The 12314-nt window shown below is 36.7% G+C and overlaps 1 protein-coding gene across 1 annotated transcript in view; it reads left to right on the top strand.

The window, feature by feature from the left end:
- Nucleotides 1-12314, top strand: part of SLC9C1 (solute carrier family 9 member C1) — an 84976-nt gene that overhangs the window by 59992 nt on the left and 12670 nt on the right. Inside the window, exons 15-17 of the mRNA XM_030760700.2 lie at nucleotides 5975-6170; nucleotides 9594-9782; nucleotides 10849-10998. Coding sequence (XP_030616560.2) covers nucleotides 5975-6170; nucleotides 9594-9782; nucleotides 10849-10998 — 535 coding nt within the window. The remainder of the gene's footprint in view (nucleotides 1-5974; nucleotides 6171-9593; nucleotides 9783-10848; nucleotides 10999-12314) is intronic.

Below are 12314 nucleotides of genomic sequence, written 5' to 3'. Positions count from 1 at the left end.
ACAGCTGGAGGGGGAAATATAGTGGCTGCTTCAGGAGACTACAACTTGTCAGCTGATGGAATTACAGGACCTGACATCAGCAAATACTAGTAGAACATATAAGGGGATGGGTCTTGAGGATATGGGACCAGAGGGCTGCAACATAAGGCCAGATTGGGGAGAAATTTATTGGCACAGAGGTCTTATCCATGATAATTCAGGATTCAACATTCTATCTAGGACCCTTGGAGCTGGTGCTATTATATTCCTGAGATGGTTCTTTGAAGCTTGACCAAGCCAATAACCTACAATAAATGAAGTGCAGATGATAAAATTGGAATATTTAACTAGATTTATTATATTAGAATGAAGAACCAACCTCATGATCTTGTTCCCTGCGAAAGAACAGAGGATATTTCCCTTCACCAAGGCAACAGTGAGAAACTCAATGATAGATGTCCTCTGCAGGACATGGTTAACCATCATTAAGTCTGCTGTGGAACTGGCCTCTCTAGTATCAAAAGGAAATGGGAATGGCAGAAGACAGATGGCAACACTTAAATGTCAGAGGCAAGGTGGGCATACTTTATTTTGTGGACAGCAAAACTGGAGTAGCAGTCAGAGTGTTTGACCTAAGGATGGGTAACAAATATTGTATATTAAAAGACAATATAGACAAACAGTTAACTATTGTATTACTTGACTTTTCTAAAGATAAAAAGGGAGAGCTGTTGAGCAAAGGGATGAAGTCAATTACTGCAAGATAGCTAAGTCAATTCTCAGAACCAGAGTCCTTGAGAAAGAACTGAAGCACCACAAATATGTAGGATAAATATTTCCTCAATCTTCTCTCAAATGGACATTTAATCATTTTACCAGAGTTCCTGTGCATTGGGAAAAGAAAATACTCAGACTCTGTTAGGACTTTGGGTTATGGCATTTTAAATGATACTGATACCAAAGGCTTGAAATACTATTGTGTTCCTCAAGTTAAACTGGGAGCTTTTAGGCCAGATAATTTATGGAGTTTCTGACCCAGTCTGTCTCATAGAAGTCCACCAGGTCCACTGTGTGGTTATTTCCCTAAGTCCCTAAGTGTATGATTGGGATGAATATACTTAGTGTCTAGCTGAACACAAACATTGCCTTGTTGACCTATATTGTAAGAATCATGGCAGAAATGGCCAAGTGGCCAAGTGGAACCCTTGGCCAAAATAGTAATGAGAAGCAATATAGCATTCCAGGAGGAGTTTAAAAACTAACGCCAACATTAAAGATTTAAAGGAATTGTAAGTAATTCCCATTATATCCCCTTTAATTTATCTATCTGACATAAACAAATCAGATTATAGTCAATTATCAATTTAAGCAAAAGGTAACCTCAAGTGTAATGCTGCGCCAGATGTGATTTTATTGCTGGAAGAAATTTTAAAAAGCAGTCTGTTCTCTCAACCAAGATGGTGGCATTGAGGCTCCTGAACTCAATTCCTTCCATGGACACACCAAACCTACAGCTAAACATGGATGAGTTCCCCTTGAAAGAAATCCAGAAACTATCTGAGCAACTCCTACACATCAGGCTAATGAGAAAATACCTACTTTGAAACAGGTAGGAAAGGCTGAGACACACTTTCACCATAAAACTCACCCCCTGGCACAGACATACAATCGGAAGGGAACACACAGCTCCCAGTCTCTCCCAAGAAGCAAAGGGTTTGAGCCCAATATCTAGCACCCCAACTTTTAAGACTTCACCCTAGGGGATGGGCCCCCAAAATACCTAGTTCTGAAATCTAATGAGGCTTATAACCACAAAATACACAAGACTAGAGCAGACAAAGAAACAGTTCTTAATGGGTTCATGAGGATGTTGTCTCCTTGGAAGGAGCTTGTGTAAAATTTGGCACCCTGGATTTTGTGGCTGCCACACAAAGGACACACCTCTTGATTGCCTGGCTCTAGTGGCCAAGGGGGCTTGTATTTTAGGACCCACAGGACTGTAGCAAACAAAGAAACACTTCTTAATGGACTACAGCTCCAGGGCTCAGTGCAGATGGAGCAGATAGAAATACCCATCTCCCAGTCTTTCCCTGAAAGAAGTCTATTTGCATACCTCAAAAGCTGCTACCTGAGGAGTCCAGTTTCCAAAAAGCTTGCATCTAGGTGATGAATGATACTCTCCACAATGGGACACAAACAGGTCTTGGCACATCCTCAACTACTGGGAGCCACTAAGAGCAAATAAGGCAGCTTGGACAATCACGAAGGTCTGAGAGACAACCAAGAGCTCAGGCTAGGCTGAATGATAAGGTTTATCTACACAAGACCAGTCCATCAAGACTGAAAGAGGTGGCTGTTTTATCTAATGTGCAGAAACCAACACAGAGCATGAAGGAAAATGAAGAAACAGAGGAATATGTTCCAAACAAAAGAACAGAATAAAACTCCAGAAACACCTTAATGAAATTTAGATAAGTGATTTATCTCTTAGAGATATCTGTTAGAGTGATTTATCTGTTAGAGAGATCAAAGATGCTCACTAGGGTCAGAAGAAGAATGTATAAACAAAGGGGAAAATTTAACAAAGAGATAAACAATATAAAAATGTCCCAAAGAGAAATCACAGAGCTGAAGAATAACTGAGCTGAAACATTCAATAGAGGGGTTTAACAGCAGACTAAATCAAGCAGAAAAAAGGATAAGCAAACTCAAAGGCAAGGCAGCAGAATTCATCCAATCTGAGGAGGAAAAAAAAGAGTGAAGATAGCTTAAATGACTCATGGGACACCATCAGGTGGACCAGTATTTACATTATAGGGGTCCCAGAAGAAGAGAGAAAGAAAGGGGCAGCAAACTTATTCAAAAAACTAATGGCATGAAACTTTCTTTACATAGGGAAAGAAACAGACATCCAGATCCAGGAAACTCAGAAATTTCCAAATATGATTAATCCAAAGAGACCCACACCTAGACACATTAGGTAATTAAATGTCAAAAGTTAAAGAAAAGGAGAGAATATTAAAAGGAGCAAGAGAAAAACAATTTGTTATATACAGGGAACACACACACACCAATAAGGCTATCAGCATGTTTTTCAGCAGAAGCTTTGTAGGTCAGAAGAGAGTAGCATGATATACTCAAAGTACTGAAAGAAAAAAAAAAGAAAAAACTACCAACCAAGAATTCCCTACCCAACAAAACTGTTCAGAATTGAAGAAGAGATAATGAGTTTTTCCAGGCAAGAAAAAGCTGAGGAATTCAGCACCCTCAAGACCAGCCTTACAAGAAATGTTAAAATGGACTAAAGTCCCTTTCAAGGTAAAATGAACAGGAATTTTTTAATAACAGGAAAACATATCACAGTATAAATTTCATAAGTAAATAAATATATAGTAAAATTCAGAGTACTCTAATGTTGTAATAAGGGTAAGTCACTTATAAATCTAGTATGAAGGTTAAAAGGCAGAAGTACTAAAAATAACTACAATAATTTGTTAATGGATACACAAGGTAAAAAGATGTAAATTGTAACATCAAAAACATAAAATGTGGAGAGGAGGAGTAAAAATGTAAAGATTTTAGTATGTATTCAAAGTTAAGTTTATCTTAAAATAGACTGTTATAAATATAAACATGTTTTATGTAAACCTCATGGTAACCACAAAGCAGAAAACAATAGTAGATACACAAAAGATAAAGAGAAAGGAATCTAAGCATACCACTACTGAAAATCATCAGTAGATAGGTATGGATTTACTACTGCCATTTGATAATTGTTTTCTTGCTACTTTATATAGTTCTTTGTTCATTTCACATTCTCTTATCTCTTAAATTGATGCAGCCACTGTGGAAAACAGTATGGAGACTCCTCAAAAAATTAAAAATGGAACTACCACATGATCTAGCAATCCCACTTCTGAGGATATATCCAAAAGAAATAAAAACAAGATATCAAAGAGATATTTGCACTCCCATTTCACAGTAGCATTATTCACAATAGTTAATATATAAAAATAACGTAAGTGTCCATCAATGGATGAATGGATAAAGAAAATACAATGGAGTATTACTCAACCATGAGAAAGAAGGAATTCCTGCATTTGTGACAACATGGTTGGATCTTGAGAGCATTATGCTAAGTATAAGCCAGACTGAGAAAGACAAATACTGCATGGTATCACTTATATGTTAACTCTAAAAATAAGTAAAATGAAAAAAATGAAATAAAATAATAGATTTTTAAAAGTCAACTCATAGGGACTTCCCTGGTGGTGCAGTGGTTAAGAATCCGTCTGCCAGTGCAGGGGACATGGGTTCAAGCCGTGGTCCAGGAAGATCCCACATGGTGTGGAGCAACAAAGCCCGTGTGCCACAACTACTGAGCCTGCATGCTGCAACTACTGAAGCCTGCGTGCCTAGACCCCATGCTCTGCAACAAGAGAAGCCACCACAATGAGAAGCCCATGCACCACAACAAAGAGTAACCCCTCCTCGCCACAACTAGAGAAAGCCTGTGCACAGCAACAAAGACCCAACAGAGCCAAAAATAAATTAATTAATTTATTCATTAAAAAAAAATAGTCAACTCATAGAAACAGAGAGTAGAAACCAGAGCTGAGGGTTTGGGGAAATAGGGATTGGTAGAAGGTTACAAACTTTCAGCTATAAGGTGAATAATGCCTGAAGATCTAATGTAAGACATGGTGACTATAATTGAGAACACTGTACTTTATAACTGAAATTTGTTAGAGAGTAGAACTTAAATGGTCACGCCCCCAAAAAAGAGTTATGTGAGGTGATGGATGTGTTAATCAACTAGATGGGGGGAATCCTTTCACAATGTATATGTATATACATTGTATTGTATATATACATGTATATATGATGTACACTTTCAATATCTACAATTTTTTATGCCAGTTATACCTCAATATGGCTGAATTTTTAAAAAAATAGAAAAGAAAAACAGTCTGGAGAGAGGGCTGAGAAGGGCAAAGGCAGTGTTACCATAAACTTAACAAAGCTTATACTCTATGGCTCCTCCCTCACACTGGCACTGCCTGAGGCCTTGGAGGATTTTTGCAATTTGATGACAGCATCATATATGTATATGTATCATAATTTCATCTTCTTTTCCTTAAACAGGGCTCCAAATTGTAAAAATTTCAGGTCCTGCGTAACACGGATCTACCTCTAAGAATAGAGAAGTAATCCAGCACTTACCCACTCTTCAATCAATAATTGATTAATAATTTCATTTGAGTTTTAGCAATAATAATGCATTATTATACTAATTGAATAATTTAAAAATAAAATTAAAAATACATTAAGTAATTCCTCTCACCCACAATTCTGTCTAGCATACTCAGTATAAAAATAATTTTTCAAAGCATGTATGTTAATTTAAAGGTTTTGATAAAATACGACCTAACCTGTTCCACTACCACACATGCTGGGATTTGTTCCAGATTATATGCCTTGACAAGGAAAAATGCTCATGATCCATTGCTAAGAGAAAAAAAAAAAACAGGTTATAGAACAATATGTATGATATAATTCCTTTTGTATTTATAAATATGATTATATAAACAAAAATATTGGAAAAATATTCAAACTGGTAATAGTAGCCATCTCTGAGAAGTGAAATTATTAGAAGGTGGGAGAGATTTGCTTTGTTTTTTTTTTAATATTTCCAATTTGAATTATCCCTGTCTTATGATCTGAAGTATTTCTACTAAAAGTATAAGTAAAAATGAATGAGAGGTGAAGAAAGTGAGAAAGAGGGGAAACCAGCCTGAAGATATTTAGCAGAGGAAGAAATTAAAGGAAAGTATATGAAGTAGGATGCCAGAAAGTGTATGGTAGTGACAGCTACTTCTCAGAATTAAGCTGGGCTTTGTAGCTATTGATGCTTAGGACAGAACTGAGCATATATTGAAATTAATTCAGTGTAATTATTTTATCAGATAAAACTATCTTTTTTTTTTTTTTACAGACATTGCTTTCTTCGTGTATGTCATAAAATAGTATTTACTGATGAATTTGAGTATGTCGGATACCTTGTGATACTAATGAATATGTTTCCTATTATAATTTCTTGGATATCTGTGTTAAACGATATCTATGAGCTTGAATTAGCATATGCTAACTACTCTTTTCTTGCATTTTATATCACGGAGGCACTACTTAAGGTAAGCTAAAATGTGATTTTGTGTGTGTGTTGTGTGTGTGTGTGTGTGATATGTCTAACAGGGTGATTTCCTAATTTCATTTTTCAACACTAGCTACAGACAGTTTTCCAAAGGAGTGTATAAGATTCTCCCTCACTCCTCAAACAAATTTATTCTTTAAAGGTGATTTTAGGGTGACAATAGAAAATATTCATACTTTAAGGATTGATTTTGTATTTGCAAATTTTTAATTAGTGTGTGTCAAAGGGATGCAGAGTGAGTTAAAAAGATATTGGCAAAGTTCTTTAACTTAGCAGAGAGGTGAGCACCTGGATGTTCATTTTATTATTTTTTTTTTAATGGAAGATTTTTTCTTTCTTTCTTTCTTTCCTTATTTTTGGCTGCTTTGGGTCTTCGTTACTGCGCGCCAGCTTTCTCTAGTTGTGGCGCGCCAGGGCTACTCTTCGTTGCGGTGCGAGGCCTTCTCATTGCAGTGGCTTCTCTTGTTGCAGAGCACAGGCTCTAGGTGTGCAGGCTTCAGTACTTGTGGCATGTGGGCTCAGTGTTGTGGCACATGGGCTTAGTTGCTCCACGGCATGTGGGACCTTCCCGGGCCAGGGCTTGAACCTGTGTCCCCTGAATTGGCAGGTGGATTCTTAACCACTGCACCACTAGGGAAGTCCCATTTTATTGTTTTTATACTAGATAGATAAACAGATGGATAAGTAGATTGATAGAAATTCATTTATACTTGAAAAACATTTCATAATTTGATTTGTTAAATCCAGTATAAAAGTAGCTGTTAAATGATGGAAATGTATTGATGGGTCCACAAACTGATAATAGTATTGTGTCATATGGATCAAGTTGTAATATAAAATTTTTTTAGCCAGACGATTTAAATAGAAGAATTATATATGATATTCAAACAAAGTGGATGAAATCTTGAATCGTTACTGGAAAATTAAAATGCTACTGCAGAGCTGTGATTGGTGGGGAGAGGGGAATGGCTTCACATTCAATCACATTGTATGTAATAAATTCCAATTAGTTGGAACGACCATAGGAGATGTCACCTAATTAAGAAGAAATAAAGCAATTAGGGTTAGGGTTAGTACCAGGGTGAGTGTGAGTAAAGGATTCCCTAAAATCACTTAATATGTACTATAATGGAAAGAACACCGAGCTGGGATGCAGCAGACTTGGCTCTGGTTTTGGTTTTCTCTGACAGACAGTTAGCTGTTCACCAAGTCACTAAACTTTTCCCAACCTCAGTTTCTTCTTCTGTAAGATATCAGGGTTGGCCTAAATGAGAGGAAACGATCCCTCCAGCTCTGTGGTCTTTGTACTTTGCCAATTTTAAGCTTCTGTCACAACTGTGCATAGCCATAGCTCCTTCAGTCAGGTCCACTTAAGAGAGCAGAACAAGACTGCAGAGACATCGCTACACTTCATAGCTAAGAGGTTACTCCCAAATGTGCAACTCTGTTCTTGTCTCTCCCTTCTATTTAACTCAGGATTCATCTTCACTGCCCGATTTACAAGCTTGCCTTCACTTATTTTCTTTGCTGTCTTTTCTACACAAGTTCAGTTCTGCCCCCTTTGTACTATGCCTATTAAAATATTCATTATGTTAATAACAACAATAATAAATGATCACTAAGGTACCAGGTATCATTGCAATTATAACATTTCAAATCCTTAAGTTAACCCTTTAATGTAGATATATATTATGACTTGCATTTTACAGATGAGGGACCTGAGTCTCTGAGAAGCTGTTTAAGGTCACATAGCTAATGATAGTAGAGTTTGGATCCAACCCCTCAAAGTTTGTGTTCTTTCTAATACACAATTCTACCTTAAAATGTCCTTCTTGTATTTTCAAACTTTTCCCAAAACACTTCTCAACCTATTAGAGTAATGGATCTTTTGAAACTTTCTCAGAGGAAGGGTAATCACTCTTCTATATCTGAGTGCTGGAGGCTTCCATTACCTGAATATCTAACCATTCTTTAACAAACCTTATATTTAACAAACCCCTCTTCCTTTGAAGCCTACACTATCCTTTTATACTAAGCTCTTCCTCTCCTGTGGCTGTATTCTATTGACCTCCAAAAAACTCCTTCACGTTTCCAAATACTGGGCATCTGGATAAAGTCTTACTGTTGATACCAGTTCTTTCAAGTTCCTAAGAGAATGATCTAACCTATATTCTGTTTCAATAAGAAGGAAATGAGACATCTACAGTAGCTGAATGGTACCTTGAGCAGGACCTCACAAGACCAGGATCTGGTCTTCTGCTCCCTAGATTCAGACACTGAATTTCCTCAGCCCCGCCAAATGTGAGCAGACTCAAGGGAAATGACTCTATACCACTAAACACACAACAGTCTGTTTACAAACAAGCATGACAGTTTCTTAATTTGTAATCGAGCTTACGCTTTCCCTGGCGTAAATAGGTCTGTCTCCTACAGTCTCTGAATCATAGTGAGTAGGGGGATCAGGCTGCTAAAAAAGACAAATTAATCAAATTTACAAATCAGTATCTTAAGTGTTATGATAGAGATCTACACAGGGTGCTATGGGAAAAAAACGGAGTTCCTTACACAGAATAGTAGGTTTAGAGAAGGAAGGCTATTAAGGAAAGGAGATGCTTGAGTTGAATTCTGAATAATGAATAGGAGTCAAAGTAGGGAGTATGTGAGTGGACAACAAGAACAAGGGAAAACTTAGAAGCAACAATGTGACACATACAAGGAACAATATTCCTAATGACAGGAGCTTAGGGATGGGTTGGTCACGATGCAGATTGGAGAGATGTTAAATCTGTGAGGAGGATATGGAAAATGAGACAGGAGACACAGACGTGAATTAAATAATAAAGGGCCTCATGGGTCAGGCTATCTCAACCACTTCCCTGGCATCAACTACCATTCATAGTCTAATGATTCCCAAACTCATGTCTCCAGCTCAGATTTTATTCTGAGCCTCAGATCATATAGACAACTGATGACTGGATCTCTTCAATAAAATACTGTGCAAACATCTCAAACAGCATATTCAAAACAAATGTATCATCTCTAAACCTACTCTTGCTTCAAAATTCCCCTGGAAACCTAATTTCCCAGGCTGGATTCCACAATCATTTTTGACCGCTCCTACTCTCTTAGTTATAGTAGGTTTTCAATAAAATTTTTTTAAATAAATAAAGAATGAATTAATAAGTTAGTAGGTATTTTGAATATTTTATCTCTTGGAATAGATATTTCAATATTTTAACCATTTAATTTCAAGTTGATATGATCACTTCCTAGTATTTTAGACAAGTAGAATCTTAAGGTAGATCAGAGAAAAGCCTAACTAGTAATGTTTCAGTTATTATGGAAAATGGTGTAGTAAAAGCAAAAACAAATAAGATAATATAATTTCTTTTTAAATCGACAGATAGCAGCAATGAAGAAGGAATATTTTTTACATGCCTGGAATCTATTTGAGTTAACAATTACATTAATTGGCATCATAGATGTAATGCTTATTGAGACAAATTTCATTAATTATCATATTTTTGATTTGATTCAAACAGTGGCCTTTATAAAAGTTGTTCGATTTCTTCGCGTTCTACGTATTTTGAAGGTAAAGAACTATTAAATCATGCAGTTTCAAACTGCTCCTGACTGCTTCATGAAATATGGACTAAAATCAGTTTACTAGTGTTATGGTTTCCACTTTCTGTTGGGCTGATGTTTATATTTTAGATCCCTTTGACAAATTAAATTTTATAACAGATTGTATTATGAATATCCAAGTTATATTAGAAATTTGTTTAGCACATGAAAGCACAGAAATACTCATCGCAGCTTCTCCTTTGAATAGAGAGCACATGAAAACTCCAAAGTAATGTTTATTCTTATGAATACCTGAAATAAATGATGGAAATCAACAAAACAAACCATGTAGCGACAAAGCAAATAGTATACATTCGTACAAATTAAGAAACTGAAAAATACACATTTTGTGTTATATAAACTCATAATATTATAAAATCACAGCATCAAAAATGACCTTTGACTGTCTAATTAATGTCTTCCTATAACAAGTATAATGAGTAGTTATTTATTTCTATATGAGTGTGGAGATTATGGAGCATGGACAAGAAAACTTAGGGATCAGCCAACTCTGCTGAAGTTAGGAGACTGTACAAGGGTAACAGATAACCTGGGGACTTAAACCCTCAGCAAAGAAACAATGAAAAGTTAATTGTGGGGTCAAACAGGGAGTATAGTTGTGGTGGACTCTCACTCAAATGAACCATCTAGTGAAAAGTTTAGTGGGAGGTTTAGCAGGTAAAAGTGACAGTACTTTATAGACGGTCATTTTATGGCCTAAGCCCAGAAGATTAATCACATTGTTTTCCAAGAATTTAAACCAGTTGAAAATAGCATGCAATTCTCTCTAAGGGAAATAAGTAAAGAATAAAGTCTTAACCTCACAGAGACATCTAATATTATTAGTTATGGGGAAATAACTCTAGCCATGAAATTATAGAGATACTATGAATAAAATAACCAAGAATCTTGACAAGTTACTATAGTTACCATTGAGAGCATGTCATTTTTTATTAATACCTATTTTAAACTAACCAACATAAAGTCAACTATAATTTGTACAATTTATATTAAATAGTGGTCCTGTTTTTTAGCTCGTAACACCAAAGTTGCTGCAGATATTAGATAAAAAGATGAGTCATCAGATGTCCTTCAAGTATGCTATACTAAAAGGATATATCCAAGGTGAAGCAGACATAATGACTATAATTGATAAGATTGCCAGTTCTAAACAGGTTAAACAGGTGAGGAAAACTTTAAATACTAAGAAAATGGTTTATGTTCCTCACCCCTCAGTCTCCCTCACCCATCATGTCTTCTGTCTATATATGACCTTTGATTCCTGGTTTGCTAAGAATTGTCTGTAAAAACTGAAACTGATCAACATTTAGATTACTCAAAAGGCTCCTTACTGAAGTGTCTATGCCATATTAACAAGTTATGAGGCTCTTGGAGCACATCCTTTTGTCCTTGTGGAGCTGTCATGAAACCTGTGTGCAGCGGTCAGCTTCTCTCAATGCAAGTTCCAGGATCTGTCAGGCTACAGATGCATTAAATAGGAAATATTAGAGGATGATAAGTGATCGCAGGGTTGAGCCAACGGACCTTCCTCATAATTCCCAAAGGCTCCTTCTATTTCTCTATATCCCTGATTTTCCCACAGTAAATAATGAAAGAAGTAAAGGATGGGGATATGGCAAATGGAAAGGAGTACCAATAACTTACTTAGAGGGAAACCACATCTAATTCTCTCATTATACAGATGAGAAAAATGAAGCCAAGAGAGGTTAAATGATTATACCCAAAGTCACACACATAGCTAATAAACAGCAAAGAGAATGCTAGGGCCTAAGTTCTAGACCTTATTTTTCATTTTCTCAATTAGGCAGATTATATGTCCCCACAAATTTGCCAGCTATGTGGAATTAAGCAGTCACCTTTCAAGATAATTTAGAACATTTGAATGCTATAGTCTTTTTTTTTTTTTTTTTGCGGTACGCGGGCCTCTCACTGTTGTGGCCTCTCCCGTTGCGGGGCACCGGCTCCGGACGTGCAGGCTCAGAGGCCATGGCTCACGGGCCCAGCCGCTCCACGGCATGTGGGATCTTCCCGGACCGGGGCACGAACCCGTGTCCCCTGCATCGGCAAGCGGACTCTCAACCACTGCGCCACCAGGGAAGCCCTGAATGCTATATTCTATATGCTATATGCCCAAAGCTTTGTAGTTGAGAACATTGACACTCAATATGTAGTTGAATACAAAGAGCTGTATCTTTTCTCTCTTCACCACCTGTAACTATAAAACTATTTTGCTGAATTTTATTACCTTTTATAACCACTCATATTGAGGATACACAGTAGAAAATACAGAAGGACTTGAATCTCTAAGATATTGGCCAGTTTCAGTCCTCATTTCTGCTCCCACATAGTTTGGTTAAAACTTCTATCTCATTTAAGGTTGAAAGCCACACCTGTTTACGAAATTTGGAGGCTATCAAAAATTGAATGGGAGAGTACTAGCATGCCTGCAGTTTTCAGAATCAATAATATCCTAAAGTAA

The sequence above is a fragment of the Delphinapterus leucas genome, chromosome 4 (assembly GCF_059928025.1).
Source record: "Delphinapterus leucas isolate spDelLeu-1000000601 "Yukka" chromosome 4, BTC_Dleu_Yukka2, whole genome shotgun sequence".
In the NCBI taxonomy this organism is placed as follows: Eukaryota; Metazoa; Chordata; class Mammalia; order Artiodactyla; family Monodontidae; genus Delphinapterus; species Delphinapterus leucas.
Note: the sequence above shows the minus strand (reverse complement) of the source record. Positions and strands in the feature narration are given on the sequence as shown.